The sequence below is a fragment of the Leptonychotes weddellii genome, chromosome 13 (genome assembly GCF_054177405.1).
Source record: "Leptonychotes weddellii isolate Sample4059 chromosome 13, ASM5417740v2, whole genome shotgun sequence".
Taxonomy (NCBI): Eukaryota; Metazoa; Chordata; class Mammalia; order Carnivora; family Phocidae; genus Leptonychotes; species Leptonychotes weddellii.
The window spans coordinates 382,492-401,662 of record NC_138381.1 but is presented as its reverse complement, the minus strand read 5'-3'; the positions used below and the strand labels follow the sequence as shown (position 1 = coordinate 401,662).

At 56.2% G+C, this 19,171-nt stretch overlaps 1 protein-coding gene across 5 annotated transcripts in view; it reads left to right on the top strand.

Moving 5' to 3' along the window:
- CTDP1 (CTD phosphatase subunit 1) overlaps nt 1-19,171 on the top strand; it is a 55,923-nt gene that overhangs the window by 13,721 nt on the left and 23,031 nt on the right. For 3 of the 5 annotated variants that reach the window (XM_081800978.1, XM_081800980.1, XM_081800983.1), the window contains exons 4-10: nt 771-899; nt 3,169-3,319; nt 5,716-5,806; nt 7,646-7,812; nt 8,671-9,660; nt 11,314-11,455; nt 12,091-12,294. In XM_081800978.1, the coding sequence (XP_081657104.1) occupies nt 771-899; nt 3,169-3,319; nt 5,716-5,806; nt 7,646-7,812; nt 8,671-9,660; nt 11,314-11,455; nt 12,091-12,294 (1,874 nt within the window). Of the gene's footprint in view, nt 1-103; nt 320-770; nt 900-3,168; nt 3,320-5,715; nt 5,807-7,645; nt 7,813-8,670; nt 9,661-11,313; nt 11,456-12,090; nt 12,295-16,647; nt 16,825-19,171 lie in introns of all 5 variants that reach the window. The other 2 variants (XM_081800982.1, XM_081800979.1) reach the window with 2 other exon arrangements.

The following is a 19,171-nucleotide window of genomic DNA, read 5'->3' as shown; positions in this document are numbered from 1 at the left end:
AGAGAGAGACGGAGACACAGACCTGGGAAGTTGGGGGATAAGAGAAGAAAGGGTCCCCCACTGTTCCTGCGGTGACAGGATTACCGCTGGTCTGTGTCCGTAGCCCCTCTCGGCGGCAGACGCAGCATTCTCGTGGCTGACTTGAGCAGGACAGGCGCCTGTCTGTAGCAACGGGAACTGAAGTGAGGAGGCAGAAGTGATGCGCACCCCGAAACACGGGCTGCTGGCCGGGGCCCCTTCCCAGAGGAGAGTCCCACGCTGGGCCCATAGGCCACGGTGTGCCACACCGTCTCCAAGACCCACCTGGGTCTCTGCTGAGGTGAAGTGGCATCCCTGGGGGGCTGAGACGGTGCCACCACAGCCCTGCCGCCTGCCTGTTGCTTCACAGTTGGCCGTTTTCCTCCAACCTCAGCTTCCTGCCTCTTCCTTTCGTTCTGCAGCTCATTGCGTTCAAACAAACTTGACGGACTCAGCTGCTTTCTTTCGCCTCCTCTTTCATTGGTTAACACGTTAAGTTACAGAATTACGATCAGAAATCCTCGTGTCCTCAGCAGCCACAGGACCAAACGGAAGTGGCTCGGGAGGTGGGGGGGTGCAGGCCGTGTGGCCCCCGGGTGCTGTATTAGCACACGGTGGGGCTGCCCTCGTGCTGGTGCGGAGGCCAGCAAAGAACACCTCTCCGATGCCTTCTGTTTTTCCTGACAAATTTGGATTTGGTTTTGGATCCAGATACACTTACTTCATGGTTTTCCTTTTTACTTTAACTTTAGCAAGCTGAGAAGCTGGGACGGGAAGACCAGCAGCGGCTGCATCGAAACAGAAAGCTGGTGCTCATGGTGGACTTGGACCAGACGCTGATCCACACGACGGAACAACACTGCCAGCAGATGTCCAACAAAGTGAGCGCTTCTTGGGGCTGGGCAGGCTGGCAGGGACAGGATCCCAAGGCCCATGCTGCTGGGGTCGTGTCCCCGAGGCTGGTCCTCACTGGGAGGCACAGAGCACACTCCCGCCTCCTGGCTCACTCGGCCCCACTATTGCCAGGTCCACACGTGGCCGAGTTAGTTGGGAGGGTTGAGGGTTCGGGACCTGGAAGACCTGAGTCCCGGGGGCAGACAGCGGGGTGGACAGCAAAGGAGGAACAGCCTTGGTGGGGACGATGAGCTGGTGTTGGATACTTCCAGGAGTATCTGAAATATTGGGGGTAGGGGTACAGGTGGGTCCTGGGTCTGTACTCGAGAGACTGCAGATACAGGGTGGGATTCTCCGGGGAAATTAATTTTTCAGAGAAAAGTAAAGGGTCAAGGACGGAACCCTATTTAAGTCCACATTAAAACTCTTCCCACATTCCACCTCTTTTCCTTGGTATGGACCCTGAGAAGCTGACTTTCTTCTGGCCCCTTCAGAAGGCATTTACGAATTCCTGTTACAGCTGGCTCTCTGAAGGGTGAGACCAGCTTATACTGTCATTAACAAATGAGGCCCCACCAACACAGAAACAGTCATTTTTAGAATTCTTTGCCGTTGGGCAGTCGATGCGTAGACTCTATGTTAGACGTCAGGTCGTCAGCATCTGCAGATAGTGGTTCCTGATGGTGGCTGAGCCCCATGGGAAGGCCTCTGACAGGAGTGCTGAGGCCAGGCCGGCAGCCGGGGGTGGAGGGACAGGAGAGGTTTGGTCACAGCATTCAGTGACAGCTGCGTGTCATCAGGGTTTTGTTACAAACTTGGCCTGAAAGAAGTTTGGCTTCGTAAACAGACGCAGTGATAGCAGCGTCCGTGTGGACCGTCTCCATCAGTCCCACACGCAGTGGGGTTCTGCCTCCTTACCGCACGCTGCGGACGGTGCGGGGTTGTCCTGACAGTTGTGAGCAGTGGAGTTCTTCTCACTCGGGTTCAGTCCCGTCTCCCGTGAAGCAGCGTGTGCTGCTGAGCTGCCTCAGCCGTCTCTGTGTATTGAGAGATCCCGTGTGGGTGTGTGTTTGTGTGTGTGACGTGAAGTGTTTGGAAGTCCTTCGAGGTTGTTTCATTTATGACAACTACCCTGCTTCGCGAGTGTGTTAAAGAGCCGGGGGACTTGGTGTAGACAAGTACCTGCCGCACGTGTGTTCCGTGTTTGTTGCCCCACCTGGCTGGGGGTTTATTGTGCCTTTGAAGTTGGCACTTTTAATTTGTTCCATAAAAGTGTGCACTCGCTGTGACAAGCGTGTTCCTCGCTTGCGTGATGTACAAGCTGAAGGCCTCCTCCGTCCGCGTGGACAGACCTCGGCTCCGGCTGGCCGTGGTGGGTTCCGTTCTCACCTCTGCCCCTACCAGGCACTCCGGCAGCCGCTCACCACAGCTAGAAAGATGTGTTGCATTCTGAACTCTGGAGAGCCAAACTTGTGTTTTTAAGGACATTTCCACTGCACTTGTGGAGCAGGGGGACCGAGATTCTAGAATGCCACACTTCCACGTGTTTCCACAGAACAGCTGCGTCGTGAGAGGGCTGACTAGTTTAGAGCTAGTCAAAAGTTACTAAGGACCAGGGTCACTTACCTTTTTTTTTCAGTTCAGCATATTTTTACTGAGGAAATTAATGATAAACAGGATTAAAAAGACCAAAGTTTAGCTTCCTTAGGAAAGTAAACTTACTTGTTTGTTAATGACGTGTAAGCAGATTGCTATTACTAATTTTACGGGTCTACTGAAGGGGGTTTGGAATACCACGTCAGCTTTTGTGCTGTATTTGTGAGTTAATAAACCTGCATGTTGGAACAGTCGGGGAGCTAGACTAAATCACGTGGTTTACTCCTGTCGCTGCCCCGGGGACGCTGTCGGTGGGTCCCTGGACACCTGTTCTGGGTGACCTGCTGTGGTTCAGCTACTCAGCAGGAGTTTGTGCTTGAGGAACCAGACACGCACGCTGTCACTCAGGGACACTTGCTTTACCCCTTATCAGAAAAAGACCGCGGACGAAATGGTTAGCGTAAGGATCTGGCGACATCGCTGAAGCCCGTGGTAACAGGGTGGTTACCTCAGTTGTCCTTCAGCAACTAAGAAGGCACAGTCCCCTGCGTAGTTACCGTGGGTGCTGGTCGTGGGTGGCTACCACGGGCGGGGGGGCACAGTCTGGAGGTGCCGTCCCGGGCGGCTTCTGCCTTCTCACGGGCGTGTGTGTTTTTCCAGGGCATCTTTCACTTCCAGCTGGGCCGGGGCGAGCCGATGCTGCACACCCGTGTGCGTCCTCACTGCAGGGAGTTCCTGGAGAAGATTGCCAGGCTCTACGAGCTGCACGTCTTCACGTTCGGGAGCCGGCTGTATGCCCACACCATCGCAGGTGGGTGGCTCAGCCCTCGGTCGCCCTGTATTCGTCGAGCGTTGCGTGAACATTGTCCGCAGCGTTACTTTCAGTGATGCCCTTAAAGATGGAGGGGGAGAATCCAGCTCTCCCAAACTCGGTTCAGTCCCAGAGCTAGCCGTTGCTTCCCCCAAATGCGTGGGCTGCTCGCGCTGCGGTCAGGGGCACGCAGCGGGCCAGTTTGAAAGTTGCTCAGGACTGCAGGTAGGTAGAAGAGGAGAAACTTCCTGTGTGAGCATATTTGAGGTTGTTCCATTAAGTGGTTTGGAAACCCCCCGGAGCCACGTTGCTGGTGTCCGTCTGTACTTGAGCCCTGGAGCGCAGGCAGCCTGGCTGTGGCTGTCTCTCGTTGTACGTGAGTGACGCGCTGATTTAGTGTTGGTGCTGCGCTTGGGCAGTGTGTGCACAGGCCTCCCTCGCGGCGAGGTGTTGCAGCCGGGGGCAGCTCTGCCTGGGGACGGCAGGGCTCCAGTCCACTCTGACCGCCCGTGGATGTTGGCACCTGCATCAGACGCTGGCCACGACACCATGTTTATGTTCATTCCAGGGTGGCCACATGAAGTACTTCTACGTTGAAATGTTTTTACTGGTTGGTCTTGGCCTTTGTTGGTGGGGGAATGACTTCCGAATTCCCCTTTAACACATGGCACCTTTGTAATTTTCATCCTGAGCACGGCGGCCGTGTGTTGAAGTCCCGTCATCTTGTGTTTGCCTTTGTTGAGTGGCCGCCTGGTGTCCCCACTCCATGGAACCTGCACACCGGTGGTGTGGGCAGTCAACTGACAGCACCCCAAGCCGAAAGAGCGGTCAGGTCCTCAGGTGCCCCCTTTGGGCTTTGTCTCCTGGCCACAGGATGACTTGGGCCTTCACCTCCGGAGCTGTGGCGTCTCCCCGGATCTCCGTCAGCAGGGTCCACAGAGGGGTAGTGAAGATGATACTGAGTTAGGTAGAAGCGCCTGGGGGGTGGGGCGCCCTGGAGGCTGAGAGGACGTTCCCGGGGCCCTTGGGCAGTCTGCCTCTTCCCTGTGTCAGGCTGTGCTCTGTACCTTAGAATTCCCACATCCCAGCACATGCAGACACGTCACAGGAGGTACCCCTTGCCACAGGCCAGGAGAGCCACCGCGGCTGGGCGGCCGCCTCCAGCAACGGCGGCACGCACACAAGAGGACTTGGGAGGAAGCCCATGGGACGCGTGCCCCACGTGGCTTTGAGGTGGTTGGGCCTTCGGAGGGCAGGTCGCTGGCACGGAAAGGCGCTGGGGCTGGGGGAGTTGAGCTTGGTGTCAGGTGGGTGGATTTGCTCGTTGACAGAAGACAGTTGGAGGCCCTGCCATGGTTTTTAACAACCACAGTTTCTATAGCTTCCTCATCCTGTCAACTTTAAATTTTGAGTTACCATTTTCACAGGATGTGTATTTTTAGTATAATTAGGATAGACCTGTTTTGTTGGAACGATTAAGAGCTTGGGGTGCTTTTCATTTATTTCATTGTAGAGACTAAGACTTCTGTGAGTAAGCTTCAGGTTTAGCCACCGAGTAGCATCAGTGTCCGTAGAGAATTTGCACGTTCTTTATTTAGTAAGAATGCGTGTTTGTAACATTTCCCGTCGGAGTGAGCGCTGTTAGTAAATGCGGATGGCATGGGGATCCCACAGATGTAAACAGCTGGAGGTGGCAGCCCCCCCCTGCGGCGTGGCGGGCCCCATGCGCAGACACCAGAGCACTGGGACGCCTCTGACAGGATGTGTGAGTCACATGTGTGGTCTCTGGGTCCTGCTGGGGAGGTGGACGGGAGGCTGGCCTGCTCAACGTGCTGTCTGACAGCAGTGGGCTTCAGAGGTGGGCCACCGTGTCACGTCTACACGCTGATGGGATGCACCCTAAAAAGATCTCCAGAGCACACGGTGGACTTGTCAGAGTAAGTGTGCAAGGCTGCCAGGCGCCTCGTTCGCCGCTTCACTTTGCAAACAGCCGGAGGCACAGGGAAACTGAACAGTGGCAGAACCAGAATTCTTGGTCCCAGCCCCTCATCTGTGCGTAGCGTGCTGGGTGGAAATTACATGTTCACGTGTTTATCGCCCCCGCAGACTCCACGCTCCCCGGGGGAGTAATACTGAGCTTTGTTTAGTCCTTGTCTTCTGTTCTCAGCCAAATTCCAGGTCATGTTAAATTGAGCAAATGGTTAATGGACAGATGCCCTTAAACACATTAAAAGGAACAGTAAGTGAATCACAGTCCTACCAAGAGAGATGAGAGCGTCTGGTGCCAGAGTAGGATGCTTAGTGTTCTGGTGTTGTAAACAGAAGGGGCTGCGCTATACACAGAGGAGGACATTAGCCAGTCACATGTGTGACCTTGTTTTGTCTTCTTTTCAAAGGTTTTTTAGACCCAGAGAAGAAGCTTTTTTCTCATCGAATATTATCAAGGGACGAATGTATTGACCCGTTTTCTAAAACAGGGAACCTCAGGTACGTACCTGGCTGTGTTCATCGAGGAGGTTCACTGTTCAGTGTCCAGTGGAAAACACGTCAGACCAGCAGTTCTGTGTTTTTTCTCCCCAGTTCCAGCTTTATCTTCACAGCACTCAGAAGCCCTGCTGTCTTCTAGCCAGGCTCCTTCCTCCACCAGCTCCCCGAGTGTCCAGGCCGTGGTGGGCTCCCTGGTGGGCTCCCTGGTGGGCTCCGGGGCACTCGGGCCAGACCTTCCCCAGAGGCCAAGAGTCTGGGGAGAGGGAACAGGAGCAGTGCTGGGGCCGGGGGGGACAGGAGGTGACAAGCAGAGGGACCCAGAGCTCCTGCGAGTACAGGATAACTTGAAAGAAGGTGGTGTCTCACCGTTGTATTTCCATAGGAGCTGGCCTGCTCTTGACCCTGTTTAGTTCATTCCCAGATCCAGAGTCCCAGTCCCATCTGCTCCTGGTTGCGTTCCCTCCCATCACCATGTCCCCTGCCCGTCCTGCCCTCTGTGCTTTTACAGTGGGGCATCCCCACCCCCTAGTCCAAAGGTTCTTGCACATGTCCACTCTGCACAAGGAATCTCCCCATTTCTTCCCAGAGAGGTAGTCACTCTCCCACACAGTACTCTGTCAGCTGTGACGTGTTTTCGTGCACGTTGGTTCTTGGGGATATCTGGGCAGTAACGCTGTGGCCTCTGGCCTTCCGCTGGTGTTGGCCATCCTCGTGCCGCGTTGCATGTTTCAGATTTAGGGTGTCCCCACACACAGGGACCTGTTCGAGGCCATAGGAACCAAGAGGAGAATCTGAAAGTCCTTGCTTCGCGTTTGCTGGTTAGTGTCAGAGTGAGCACATTGATGAAGACAAAGGGAAGACAGAGGGGGGTGTTGGCAGCAATGGATTCAGGCGTAGCTACCCACAGGGACAACGCCGGGGGGGAGCAGCGTGCTCCCCAGCGGGCGCAGGTGACCGGCCCATGGCTCGTGTAGGTACAGGCAGTGAGGGCTCTTTTCCCAGTTTTTATCTCCCCCATCTGGAGTTAAATGTGCCGGAAAGCATGGACCATGTAAGTTAGTTCAGCTGCTGCTTTACCTGTAGGAAACAGACTCAGGAAATGGTATTAATTCTGGACTCATGAACCTGTTTTTCTGGGTAGTTGTAGCCATTAGCAACTATAGGACTGAGCAGTGGCAGGCTGTCCTTCCGAGTTTATTTCTAGATCCGAGATGAAATCCGCTTTGGATTTTGAATGCTACAAGCCTATCTGAATCCCAGAATTGCAAACAGAAATAGAATTTCACAAGACCGTGTGAGAGTAGCAGAGTGTGCCTCCCTCTGTCAGGTGGCCAGCCCTTGCTAACATATTTGCTGACCTTGTACATTCTAATAACGTTTTGGGGCTTGAAAGAGACGCGCAGGTACACTGCAGGAAACCGTTGTTTATTTCGGAGGGCTGAGATGCACGGTCGTGTCCTCCCGCCTTTACCTGGAAAGCCCTTCGCTGTGAGGCAGGCACCTGCAGACTGGCCCACAGCTCGTCACCCATATTTGTAAACCTACTGGGATGTGGTCGTTCGTCAGCTTCCCAGGACGGGGACGCGGCCCCCAAACGCTAGACTCTGTGCTGCGGGCCCGTAAGGAGCATCAGGCACAGTGGAGAAAGGCTAACTATGTTAATATTATTTTGTCTGAAAACTTTGAGAGTTTAAACGTGAGCTAAACAAAAGTCCTACAGTGTAGTTTCCGTCTGTTTCTGACTAATCCGTGATCTGCTGGCCACCTGTACAAGATTATTGTGACTTTTAGTTGATTATTTTTTGTAAAGTGTGCTAGTTTTGGTGTTTTTACTTCTAGAAATCTCTTTCCCTGTGGAGACTCAATGGTTTGCATTATTGATGACCGAGAAGACGTCTGGAAGTTTGCCCCCAATCTGATCACCGTGAAGAAATACGTCTACTTCCAGGGCATAGGGGACATCAACGCCCCATCTGGGTCTCGGGAGTTGCAGGCAAGAAGGAAAGGTGGGTGAGGACCTTCTGGGCGGCAAAGGAGTAGTGGGCAGTGCTTCCCAGCTCTTTTGTGGCTGCTTTGTTTTTGTTTCTTTGTACCTCAGGCCTGGTCGTGTTTGTTTATAAGAATGAAACACGTAACGTTTGGTTTCTGCTTTAGTTTTTTTTTTTTTTTCTGAATAGTACTAACTTAAACATTTTCTCAGTTGAATGGAGGTTGAAGAATTTGCTTAATTCATTGTGTCTGAATCCTGCCTGTTGTCCTGGTCTCTCTGAAAAGGCAAGCAGGACAGCGGGAATTTGGCCATCGCAGTCCTTGGAAAGAGCGAGCTGGGGGCATAGCAGCTCCAGCTTGTTGGAGGTTGGCGCCCGGCCCGGACCCTGCAGGGAGCCTGCAGGGAGCCACATGGCTTAACCTGTCGGGCGAGCACGAAGCCAGAGTCTGTCTGAAGAAAATTGGAGGTTTTGGTGTGAAGTCTGTCTGGTGATCTCTAGTGTGTAAACACGCTGTGTGAGGCCTGCAGTGAGTGCTACAGTCAGTCAGAGCTGGAGGCCCAGGCCGGGGCAGTGGGCCTGAGGGGGAGACACTTCTCAGGGCAGCCAGAGCAGGGCTGGGAGGCCCCACCCGCAACGTGGAAGCCTAGAGTGTTCTCTTCGTTTCTAACGCATTGTAAAAACCAAGACAAAGTGACCATCTGTGGCCAGAAACCTAAAAATTTGCCCTTACAGCCGGACTTTGCCGAGCCCAGGTCTAGGGCACGGTTAGAGCCAGAGGGGGGGGCGGTGGGGGGAACCACCGTTGCTTTAACAAGAGCTTTCACGTTGGATGTTAAATAACAGTCACCCCTTTTCTTTTGTGCATACCTATAGTAAATCAGTCTCCGAAAGGTGCCGACGTCCCAGAACAAGCTCCGTCCGTCAGGGAGACCGAGGAAGGACGGCAGGTTTCTGGGGTTGAGCAAAGTAATGGCCTTGGGAAGCCCACGAGGGAGCTCAACGGGGGTGCTTCTCCACGGGGGGACTGGCCCCTGCCTGGGCAGGAGGAGGAGAGAGGCAGCCGGCCTACTGCCCGTGGCCCCTTGGCTGATGGCAAGGGCCCCCCAGCATGTGCTCAGCAGCATGATCGGACATTGCCGGAAAAGCGGTCAGCTCAGGGCCCGGCAGGCGGTGACCTGGACTTTGACCTTTCCAGCGACAGCGAGTCAGACGCCCAGTCATCCTCTGATGGTGAAAGTGGGGAGAGGAGGAGCCTGGAAAGGCCTCAGGGAGCACGAGATGCAGGAAAAGTGGCACAGCGGGGCGGCCCCCCTGCCCCAGGAGGGGAGAGGCCCACAGGAGTGAGTCCATGCGGAGAGTCTGCCCCAGGCTTGCATCCGGATGTGCAGGAGGAGGGTGAGCGGGATGGCCTCTGCGGGCTGGGCGGTGGCTCTGCGGATAGGAAGGAGGCCGAGACCGAGTCCCAGAACAGCGAGCAGTCGGGCATCACGGCGGGCGAGTCCCTGGACCAGAGTGTGGAGGAGGAGGAGGAGGAGGAGGAAGACGGGGATGAGGACGACCACCTGGTCTACCTGGAGGAGATCCTTGCCCGAGTGCACTCTGACTACTATGCCAAGTACGATCGGTACCTGTGTGGGGACAGCCAGGAAGCCCCCGACATACGGAAGATCGTCCCAGAGCTCAAGAGCAGAGTGCTGGCGGATGTTGCCATAATATTTAGTGGGCTGCACCCGACGAATTTCCCCATCGAGAAGACGCGGGAGCACTACCACGCCACAGCCCTTGGAGCCAAGATCCTCACGCAGCTGGTGCTGGACCCAGACAACCCCGACAGGGCCACGCACCTGATCGCAGCGAGGGCAGGTACGTGCGCCATGCCGGCCCGCCTCCTGCCGTCCTGCTGGGGGAGGGGGGCGGACAGAAGACCCCCCGGGGTGCTCCCGGGGCCGGGTCCGTCTGCACTGGCCCCGCACGGCTGCTTGTTCCGTGCTGAGCTTTCAGAAGCCTTGTCCTGAATCAGTGCCTCGTACGCGTTCACTCATGATCATACGTCCGTGTCGGAGTTTCTGTGTCTGCTTGTGTGCGTGTGTGTTGTCCGCGGGCGCTGCCAAGCCAGGGGGCAGCACCTCGTGTTTCCTGGCCCGCTGCCGCTGCGTGCTCCATGTCGTCAGGCTCCTCCGCCTGGAGTGAGGGGTGCACGCCCATCGGGTGGAGAAGGGGAGTGGGGAGTTGATGATGGAGCCCAGTTACATGGTCGTCAGCACACAGTTAAGCGGGGAGCGGGCAGCTAAGCCTCTGAGAAGACTGAGCACAAAGGTTCCAGCTGGAGCCACGTCCGTCCTAAGGGATTGGGGCTGAAAATCACTGTAGGAACATCCCCCTCAGACAGACTCCAGGGACTTCAGCCAAGAAAACAGCCCCTCAGTAACGGGCAAATCAGGAAGAAACACACATGGTTGCTAAAAAAAGACAAAAATAAAAACCAACGATTTTTTTTTTTTAAGTGGTTCTCACAAGCGATGGTGCAGGGTTTTCTGAACAAAGACTGTGCCTGGCGCTCCGGGCACTGCTCCTTCCCTGCCCACACCTGCTGAGCTAGGGTTTCCAGGTCACTGCCTCCTCGTGGGGCCAGCTTTCCCGGGAGGGCTGAGCCCCGTGCCCGTGTGTGGCACATCCTGGTGTGAGATGTGGGAGGATCCTCACTGGGAGGCGGGGGCAGGCTTGTTGCAGCCCTCAAGCATCCCACTCGTGCAGTGAGCCCAGGGGCACAGGGAAGGAGGCACCTGGCTCACTCCTGCCTGGGTGTCCAGCGCCCTTGTCCTCCCTCCCCGATCCCAAAGTCACTGCTTGTTCACTCGGAGACGCGTGATGGCTGACCGTGCCGGTGGCTGGCCTGGCCTCTGCCCCCGTGGTCACAACACAGTGTGGTCCAAGCCTGCGGTGGGCAGGACGGGCGTCCTTGCCAACTACCAAAGAGCCTTTCCGACGATGCAGACATGTGCGCGTCAGGGACACACCCACACGTCCCCCCCGTCCACTGCTTGGCCTGCTCATACCCCAGCCGCTGTGGCCGTTGCCCTTCAGGGGGCTGAACTGGCTGCAGTAACAGGTGACCTTGGCAGAGGGGGCCGGGTGGGGCTCTGAGCCCACAGCAGTGGCGGGGCCTTTGCCAGTGCCGAGCCCTTGGTCCTGGGGAAGAGATGTCAGGCAGTTGGCTGCAGGTCACAGAGGCAGTGGGAGACTTCCCACGGAAATGGATGGGTGCCTCTGGCTGGCGTGGTGGGGTCCTTCAGATCCCTGCCCTCCCTGCGCGCCTGCCAGTGGGTCCAGTGAGACCCCACGGCAGGTCACCGTTCTGTGGGGCGGGCCGGGGGCAGGCAGCACTGGTTGGACAGTGAAGTCCCAGATTCCAGACACACAGTGTGTGCCAGGCAGGGTTCAGGGCCCAAGCGAGTGATTCGAGGCTGCCACGCGCCTGCAGCCCGGGCTGCGCTGACTGAGGTGGTCTCCCTGCAGGCACAGAGAAGGTGCGCCAGGCCCAGGAGTGCGGGCAGCTACATGTGGTCAACCCCGACTGGCTGTGGAGCTGCCTGGAGCGCTGGGACCGGGTAGAGGAGCAGCTCTTCCCGCTCAGGGACGACTACGGCAGAGTGCAGAGGTGAGCACCACACCTGCAACTGCCTCCCACTCCCCACCCTCAGCACGGGGCGCCGGCCGGAGGACACGAGCTTCCGTCCCCGCGGTCCCCGTGGTCCCCGCGGCCACCAGGGCCAGGCCCTCCCCACTGGCCCTCCCAGCCCTGCAGAGCACAGACTGTCTAAAACGCAATCGCAATCTCGAAAAGTCAGTTGCTTTTTCTCCCAACAACACCAGCAGGGAGGCTTAGCAGGGAGGCTCGGCTTGCCTGCGCTTCCTTCCTGGCCTGGGGGCAGCGTCCTGGAAGACGTTGAGGCTTCTTGGAGTCTCAGTGGCCAGGGTGACAGTGACCAGAGCGAGGGATGGTTGGGAACCTGCTGGGTCAAGGTGGTTCTGTATGTTTGTGGGGGACGGTCTGTTCTGCTGAGAACAGCTTGAGAAAAATGCTTCCCGTTCTTTGTCAGACTTTGGCTGTTGTGTTTAGGGGTAAAGTTCTGGAACAGGCGTCAGAGGGACGGTGATCGCAGACTCCAGCTGAGGCCCCAGGCAGGCCACGGGGCACGCACTTTTCTCGTCTTCACCTGGACGGGCCTTCAGCTGCATCTGGGCCTGAGCCTGTTCCAGCGCTTTCTCACGGCCCTTGTTCTGGTCCCGCAGGGAGGATGGCCCAGCAGCCTTTCCTGACAGGCAGGGTGCGCTTCCGACTGCCTTGTTCCACCCGACGCCCGTCCACCCCAGGGCCCAGCCTGGGCCAGAAGTTCGCATCTATGACGCCAACACGGGCAAGCTCATCCGGAAAGGTGCTGTGGGCCCCGGGCCCCCTGGCTCCCTGGCGGTCCACACGGAGCACTCCTCCTTCAGGTACATGGGCCTGGGAGCTGTCTTGCAGCAGCAGGGTGCCTCTGAGCGCCCTGGACTACCACGCTCACTGAGAGCTGACCAAAAGCGGTGCTGGTGGGACGTGCAGTTGGGGGTTTGCTGCATCCTGAGCTAGGGCTGGGCTTCCCCACTGAGGCATTGGGCCTCTTGCATGTTCTGTCCTGTCCTGGTCTCCAACACTGGAACAGATAGGGCCGGGGTCTAGCCTGTGAGATGTGTTGCGTGTGTCAGACACGCTCTCACGTTGGCTCAGGCTGTCTCCGACAAGCTGTTCCATCCACAGACCAGACCTGCATCCTGATATCGGCCCACGTCCCCCCAGCAGGAAACCCTCTGTGCCAGTGCCCCCTGGTCTGTCCCTTCTGCAGGGTGGAAGGCAGCGGCGTGGGGTGGGAGGGCCAGAAGACAAGCCAGCTCTGGGCCTCCCCTGGCGTCCCATCCCACTCCCTTGCCCAGATCAGACCGAGGGAGGGGGTAGCAACAGGAACGTAAGGGAAAGAGCCCTTGCCGGGTCAGTTCTGCCTTCTCCCTTCTGAGCTCTAAAGAGGTGATTTCATTCAGGACACACTCTGTGTCCGTTCCCTTGTCCTGTATGTTGTGGGTGTTCATTTTTATTGCTGAAATGTTCCCTGAGATGGTGAGCTCACCCCAGTTTTGAGGCTCCTGCATTTGGAGGGAACCCACGGGTGTGCAGGATGGCAGGGCACTGCCCTGGGGGTCCTGAGGGACATGCTGATTTCCCTGCTCTGAGGCGTGAGGTGTTGGACCAGTCTGTGTGGGTGCAGGTCAGGGGAGCCGCTCCTGTGAGGTCTGGGGTAGCGACAAGGTCACGGTTAGCGGAGATTCTAGAGGCGCTTCTGACAAAGTGCCTGTCGGGAGGCCGTCAGAGGGACTCTGGCCCCAGCGGGAGGCCCGAGTGACAGCAGGAGGAACGTGCAGCTCCAGAGCTGTTGGGGGCAGACAGCCGGCTTCTCGGGGCTCTCTGTGGCCGGGGCAGTGTGAGGGGAGACTCGCCGCACCCCAGCACCTGAGCTGTGTTCCAGGTGGAGGCAGGTGTGAATAGATGCTCCCAGGAGGGGAGAGCTGGGTGGAACGGCGCGACTTAATGCGGGTCGGCCGGTGAGCTGCTTACAGCTGGTGATCTCAGTGCTGACCGCCAGGGCCCAGGACGGAGCGCACTCATCCTGCTCGAGGAGTGTGCATGGTTCCGCGCCCCCTCGACCAGCCCTCCCCCTGGGAATGTGCCCCTGGGGTGTGGCTGTGGCGCATGGCACGCCTTTCATCAGACTAACCTACTCTTGCCAGAGATGAATAACCAGAAAAGCTGTGGTTGGGAGGCACTCGGCTCAGCTTGTGTGGAGCGAAGCCAAGCACACGGGCTCTGGGGACCGAGCTTGGGGTTGAAGTGGTCGGCACAGCTGGGACTTGGGACAGAGTCCCAGAGAGAGGGGGACAGAGCCTTTCAAGTAACAGTGTTGCTGTGCTCGTTGAAGTAGAACAGGCAAAACAGGTGAAAGGTGGAGAATGTCAGCCAGACTTGTAGCCAATACAGAAAGCAGAAGCATGTCCCAGAACTGGAAAGTCCCAGTCTAAAGTTAACTGGAAGATGGCCAGTAGATACCATGCACACTGGAAGCAGCAGAGAAGAATGGGAACGAGCCGGGGCAGCTGGGGCAGGTCAATGTGGGGACTTAATCTCTGCAGATTGCCCCGAGCTAGGGAGAAACAAATCCTCAGATCCCGTAAGTTGTGACACAAGCTAGATAAAAGAAAACGAGATAGGCCGTCAGGACTCTTTTTTTTTTTTTAAAGATTTTATTTATTTATTTGACAGGGAGAGACACAGCGAGAGAGGGAACACAAGCAGGGGGAGTGGGAGAGGGAGAAGCAGGCTCCCCGCAGAGCAGGGAGCCCGATGCAGGACTCGATCCCAGGACCCTGGGATCATGACCTGAGCCAAAGGCAGACGCTTAACGACTGAGCCACCCAGGCGCCACCAAGCTGTCAGGACTCTTGACCCCTGGTCGTGAATTTGAGCTCCACGTTGAGTGTAGAGATTACTTAAAAACAAAGAATTAAACCAAGAACGAGAAGAGTATACGTTTTATACGTACAGTATAAGAGTAAACATCCTGTGCCGTTAACCCCTAATAGTGACACTGGTGTGAATGGGATACGATTAAAATGCTCCTAAACGTTAAACAGCATTACCTAACATGTATACTTACATAACAGGTCAATTTTACGTCTTAAATGCAAGTGTTTATACACAGCAGAAAGACAAAAGCGGTTTGTCTTAATTGCCACAAGTACAACAGGGTTAGTAAACTTCGAACATTAACACGATCGTCTGAGAAAGAGACTAGGCGTTTGATACCACTCAGGCCGTGGACAGAGATTAACATCGAGAGGCAGCAGCGGGTGCCGTGTGGATGGTGTGCGTGCACAGGAGGGGTGAGCAGGGCCCGGGTCTCCTGGCGGGATGTGAGCCATGGAGAGAAGGGAGGAGGAGGGAGGCAAGAGGGTCCCAGCGGGTCAGGTGGCAGGGCCTCCACTTGAGAGGTGACTTCTCGGGTGCTGGCAGGTGCACGGGGACAGCTGCTTCGCCGTGGCAGAGCTTGAGAAAGCCCGCGTAGCTGCAGACGGTACAGGCCAGAGGGAGCAGAGACGAGGTGCCGAGCCAGGCAGAAGCTGGGTGCTCGTGCGGTGGGCCTGCACTTCTCTCCTGCCAAGAGAGTTGCTTTGTGGAGCTGGTTGTATTATGAGCACAGGCAGCTCGGCTTCCTCAGTGGTGTCCTGGGCAGAGCCTCTGTGACCCTGACGCCAGGGGATGGGCTTGCAGAGACCCTGGTGCGCGTGTGGGAACGCTGCTGGGCGCCTCCTGAGTCTTGGCTCGGGGACACTTGCTCAACGCAGGTGCCGACACCTGGTGTTCTGCTTGTGCAGGAGACTCGTGGACGCCGGGAAGAGGTGCGGGAAGGTGGACATCTGCACCCTGTGCTGGAGTCTTTGGGGACGTGGGGTGCCACATTGGCTTCTTTCCTCACTTCACGGTTCTCACTTCACAGGTGTTTATACAGTTGGGCTGGGGGGGGGTCCCCTGATTTCTTGTCCTTTCACGTGGGCAGTTCTGTGGCCTGTATGTAGATATCCCAAGCACCGGACTCAGCCAAGGTCATGTGCTGTCCCTGCGCCCTGGGCCGATGGATGGTGGTTTAGGAGGAACACGGACTGTGGGATGGGGGTGGGGGCTGCAGTGGATCTGCACGTACCGGGACCGAAGGCCCAGCCACAAAGGTGAGAGTGTCTCCCGCCTTCCAGAAGTCCTGCGGTAGACAGCCTTCCGTTCGTGTCTCTCCTCGTTGACTCGAGTTGACAAGCCTCCCGTGCCCATCGCCCAGACTGACCCAGACAAATGAGCACTGAGAGCCGAACAATATCATGATTTATGACAGTGGTGGCGGGGGCTTCCGTCACAAGGATCTAGAACTCCCTCCTCGAGGAGGCGCTGCACCGCTGCCTGGACGGTTGTGTGGTTCGGATTCTTTCCGCGGGTGACGTCGTGCAGGGAGTTACGGTCCGCATCCGGGAAGGTGTGGAGGACAGGACAGGGTGTGCGTTAAAAGCACGGATCACAAACCAGCACCTGCCTCGCAGCTTACAGTCCTCTTACGTCATCGGAAGCCGTCCCAGAGTCCGTGCTGTGCTGATATTTCCTTGAGCGAGTCCTGGTTTTTAGAATCTTGTTTTCATCTTGTTGGAAATTAGATCACGAACCTTTTGAGTTAATTCTCTAAAGCGTACAGAACAAATGTCTGGAATGTTTAGAAGTGGGGTTCAGAGATGGTTTGGGGATTATTCAGGCTGGCTCGCAGTAAGTGGCAGTGGGCCAGGAACCTCCGAGGTGTGGGAGAAGTAATTAAATGTTGTCTGAAAACACTTGCAGATGGTAAGCTGAACTTGAATACAGTCGAGTGCCGCTGTTTTACATAGAACACTAACAGTCAGGCAACAGATAACCACCTATTTGTTCTGAAATGTGTGTAATTTTTGTGAACAGCGGCACTTTGGCTTGAGAGCACGGAAGAACCGTTTGGCCTCGTCTTCCTGGAGGAAGGACGCACACTGCGGGATAGCTTATCTGGAGGTGGCTCTGATGAAGTTTTCTTTCTTGAGCTTGGAGGTGTGATTTCCAGCCCATTGTTCACGGAATGGTGTCGGTGTGCAGCAGGATGGTAGCAGCGTCGATGAACGCACGTCAGTCCCGTGCGTGTGCTGGTGGAAACCTGTCGCCTTCGCTGTAGTAATTGTATCTCTCTCCTTACTCGTGTGTAGGACACTATACGTTGTAAAACTGATGAAGGAAATGACCCATTTCTACACGAGGGGCGGCCCCTGTCTTGGCACCAGTCCAGAAGCCGGAGGCAAGAGGACCAGGCAGGCCCAGGTCCCGCTCCCACAGGCGCTTGTGTAGAGGGAGAGGCCCCACGCCATTCATCGTTGCGGCATAGAGTAAGGGCGTCCTTTCTACGTAGAGCTAGAGCTCCCCGTTTCTTTGATTTCTCGTTGTACCCACACACGCCTGTGTCCTTAGTCCCCCGTCCATGCACGGCTACCCAGGCACCTACAGGGCGTCTCCGTGGGCACTGTCGGCCCTCAGAGATGCAAGGTGTCCACACTGCAAGTCCTTGGAACCACGGGCTGCGAGGCCTGCACCAGCCGCCCGCCCCTTCAAGGCTCTGGTCCCCCGTCCCTGTGTGTCGAGGGCTGCAGGAAGGAGAGCGCCGGGAGGGGTGGCTCCCCCCCATTCTGAACCTGGAACCCCGCGCAGACCCCACTGTGACAGGGTGCGCTGACGCCGTTCTGTGTGCTTGTGTGACCGAGGCCTGGAGGTCTGTGTCTGTCCTCATTGGATGGCTGTGGTTCTGGGCTGGGGCGCCAGCTCCCCTGGGGATTTGGGGTCGGAGCTCCTTGGGGCTCTCCTGCTGTTGCTTGCATGTTGCCAGGTTCTGCCCACCTCGCCCGAGGCAGGGTCGAAGGGCTTCCGCAGGCAGCGACCCCAGGACGTGCCTGGAGGGGAAGGTGAGAGGCCTGGTCCGCGGGGCGGGGGGTGCAGCCAGGACCACAGGCGCTCACCTCGCAATCAGTCTAAACTTACTCCCCTGCAAGCACAGCGTCCAGAATTCTGAATTTCTTTTTTTACCCATCATTATTATGTGCTGTTAGTTGTAAACATTTTTGGGTTGGTTTTTTTTTTTTTATTAGAAGTTTTATTTGGCGGTCACTGTAGACCCACAGGCAGGTGTAGGAAGTAAGAGAGATCCCGTGTGCCCTCGCCCTGGTTTGCCCGCGGTAGCATCTTGCAAATCTGCAGCGCAGTCTCACCGCCAGGGTGTCGGGGACACAGAACCGCCACCACCCCCGGGGCCCCCCGCTGCCCACCTCCCTCTCCCCCTCTCATAACCCCCCAGCGACTGCCGACCCAGCTGCTCCCCGTCCTTCGGTCGGTCCAGGAGTGCCGTGCACACAGGCTCTCGCGCTAGGCCCAGGGCCAGCTGCACCGTCGCGGCATTGCTCACACGTGCTCACACGTTCTCGTCCCACGGCCGAGCAGCCTCCTGGGTGTATCCAGCCCTGGCCCCCCCCAGAGGGCTGCTCCGAACCTTGTGTCTGCGTCCATTTCTGCGGGACCGCTGCCCCGGCGGTGTACCTGCTGCACTGTGTGCTGAGTGGTGTGCGGTTTTCCTCTGGAGGAACCACCATTGCGCATTCCCGCCAGCAGGTGCGGTCCTCCCTGCACCCCGCCCGCGCCTGGGGTAGACACCGCTCTTGACGGTAGCCACTCTGACAGGCGTGTGTGCGCCCCGGGGGGACACGCTGCCTCCTGAGCATCCTCCTCCATGAAGCATCTGTGTGTCTTCACCTGTTTTCCAACCGGATGGTTGTGTGACTGCTGAGTTTGATCATTGTTTGTGTATTTTAGGTATTATTTGTGAGCGGTGTGGCAGGAAGGTATTTTCTTCTCTGTAGCTTTTCATCTTCACAGAGTTGGGCGAAGCCAAAGTGTTTCATTTTGATGAATCAGGTGCTGTGTGTCAGTTTTCTTTTCATGAATTACGCATTTGGTGTCAAGTCTGTGAACTCTCTGTGTGGTCCTAGACCCTAAAGGTTTTCTCTTATGTCTTAGTCTCAAAGTTTCATAGCTTTTATGTTTTATATTGAAGGCCATGATCCATTCTGAGTTTTTACACAAGGTGTGGGATTTTCAGCTGGGGGTCGGTTTTGCTCCCGCACTGTTAGCTGAAGAGGCATCTTCCATCCGTTGCTTTGGTGCCATGTCAAGTGTGGGGGGTCCATCTGTTTGGGTCATTTCTGGGTTCCAACCTGTTCCCTTGATCCGCGGACGTTCTTGCCCTTCTTGATCTTAAGGTGAAAGCATTCCGTTTTTCACCTTTAAGTATGATGTTGGCTCTAGGTTTTCTATAGATGCTCTTTACCAAGTTGGGGCAGTTCCCCCTCCTTCTTCCCAAGTTCCTGTGAGTTTTTATCCTGAATGGGTTTTAAATTTTTCAGGTGCTTTTAGCGATAGTGATATGATAACATGGTTTTTCTTCTTTGGCCTGTCATTCGAATTACATGTCTCTCGCTGCTTTCAAGACTTTTTTCCTCGTCTTGAATAGTAAGTTTGATGAGGATGTGTCCTAATGTGGATTTAGCGGTTTATCCTTTTTGGATTCATTCAGCTTTTTGAGTCAGAAAGTTTAATGTCTTTCGCCAAATTTAGGACATTTCCAGCCCTTGTTCTTTGAGGACTTTTCCAGCTCTGCCATGTTTCTCCTCCTCCTGGGATCGGGGACGC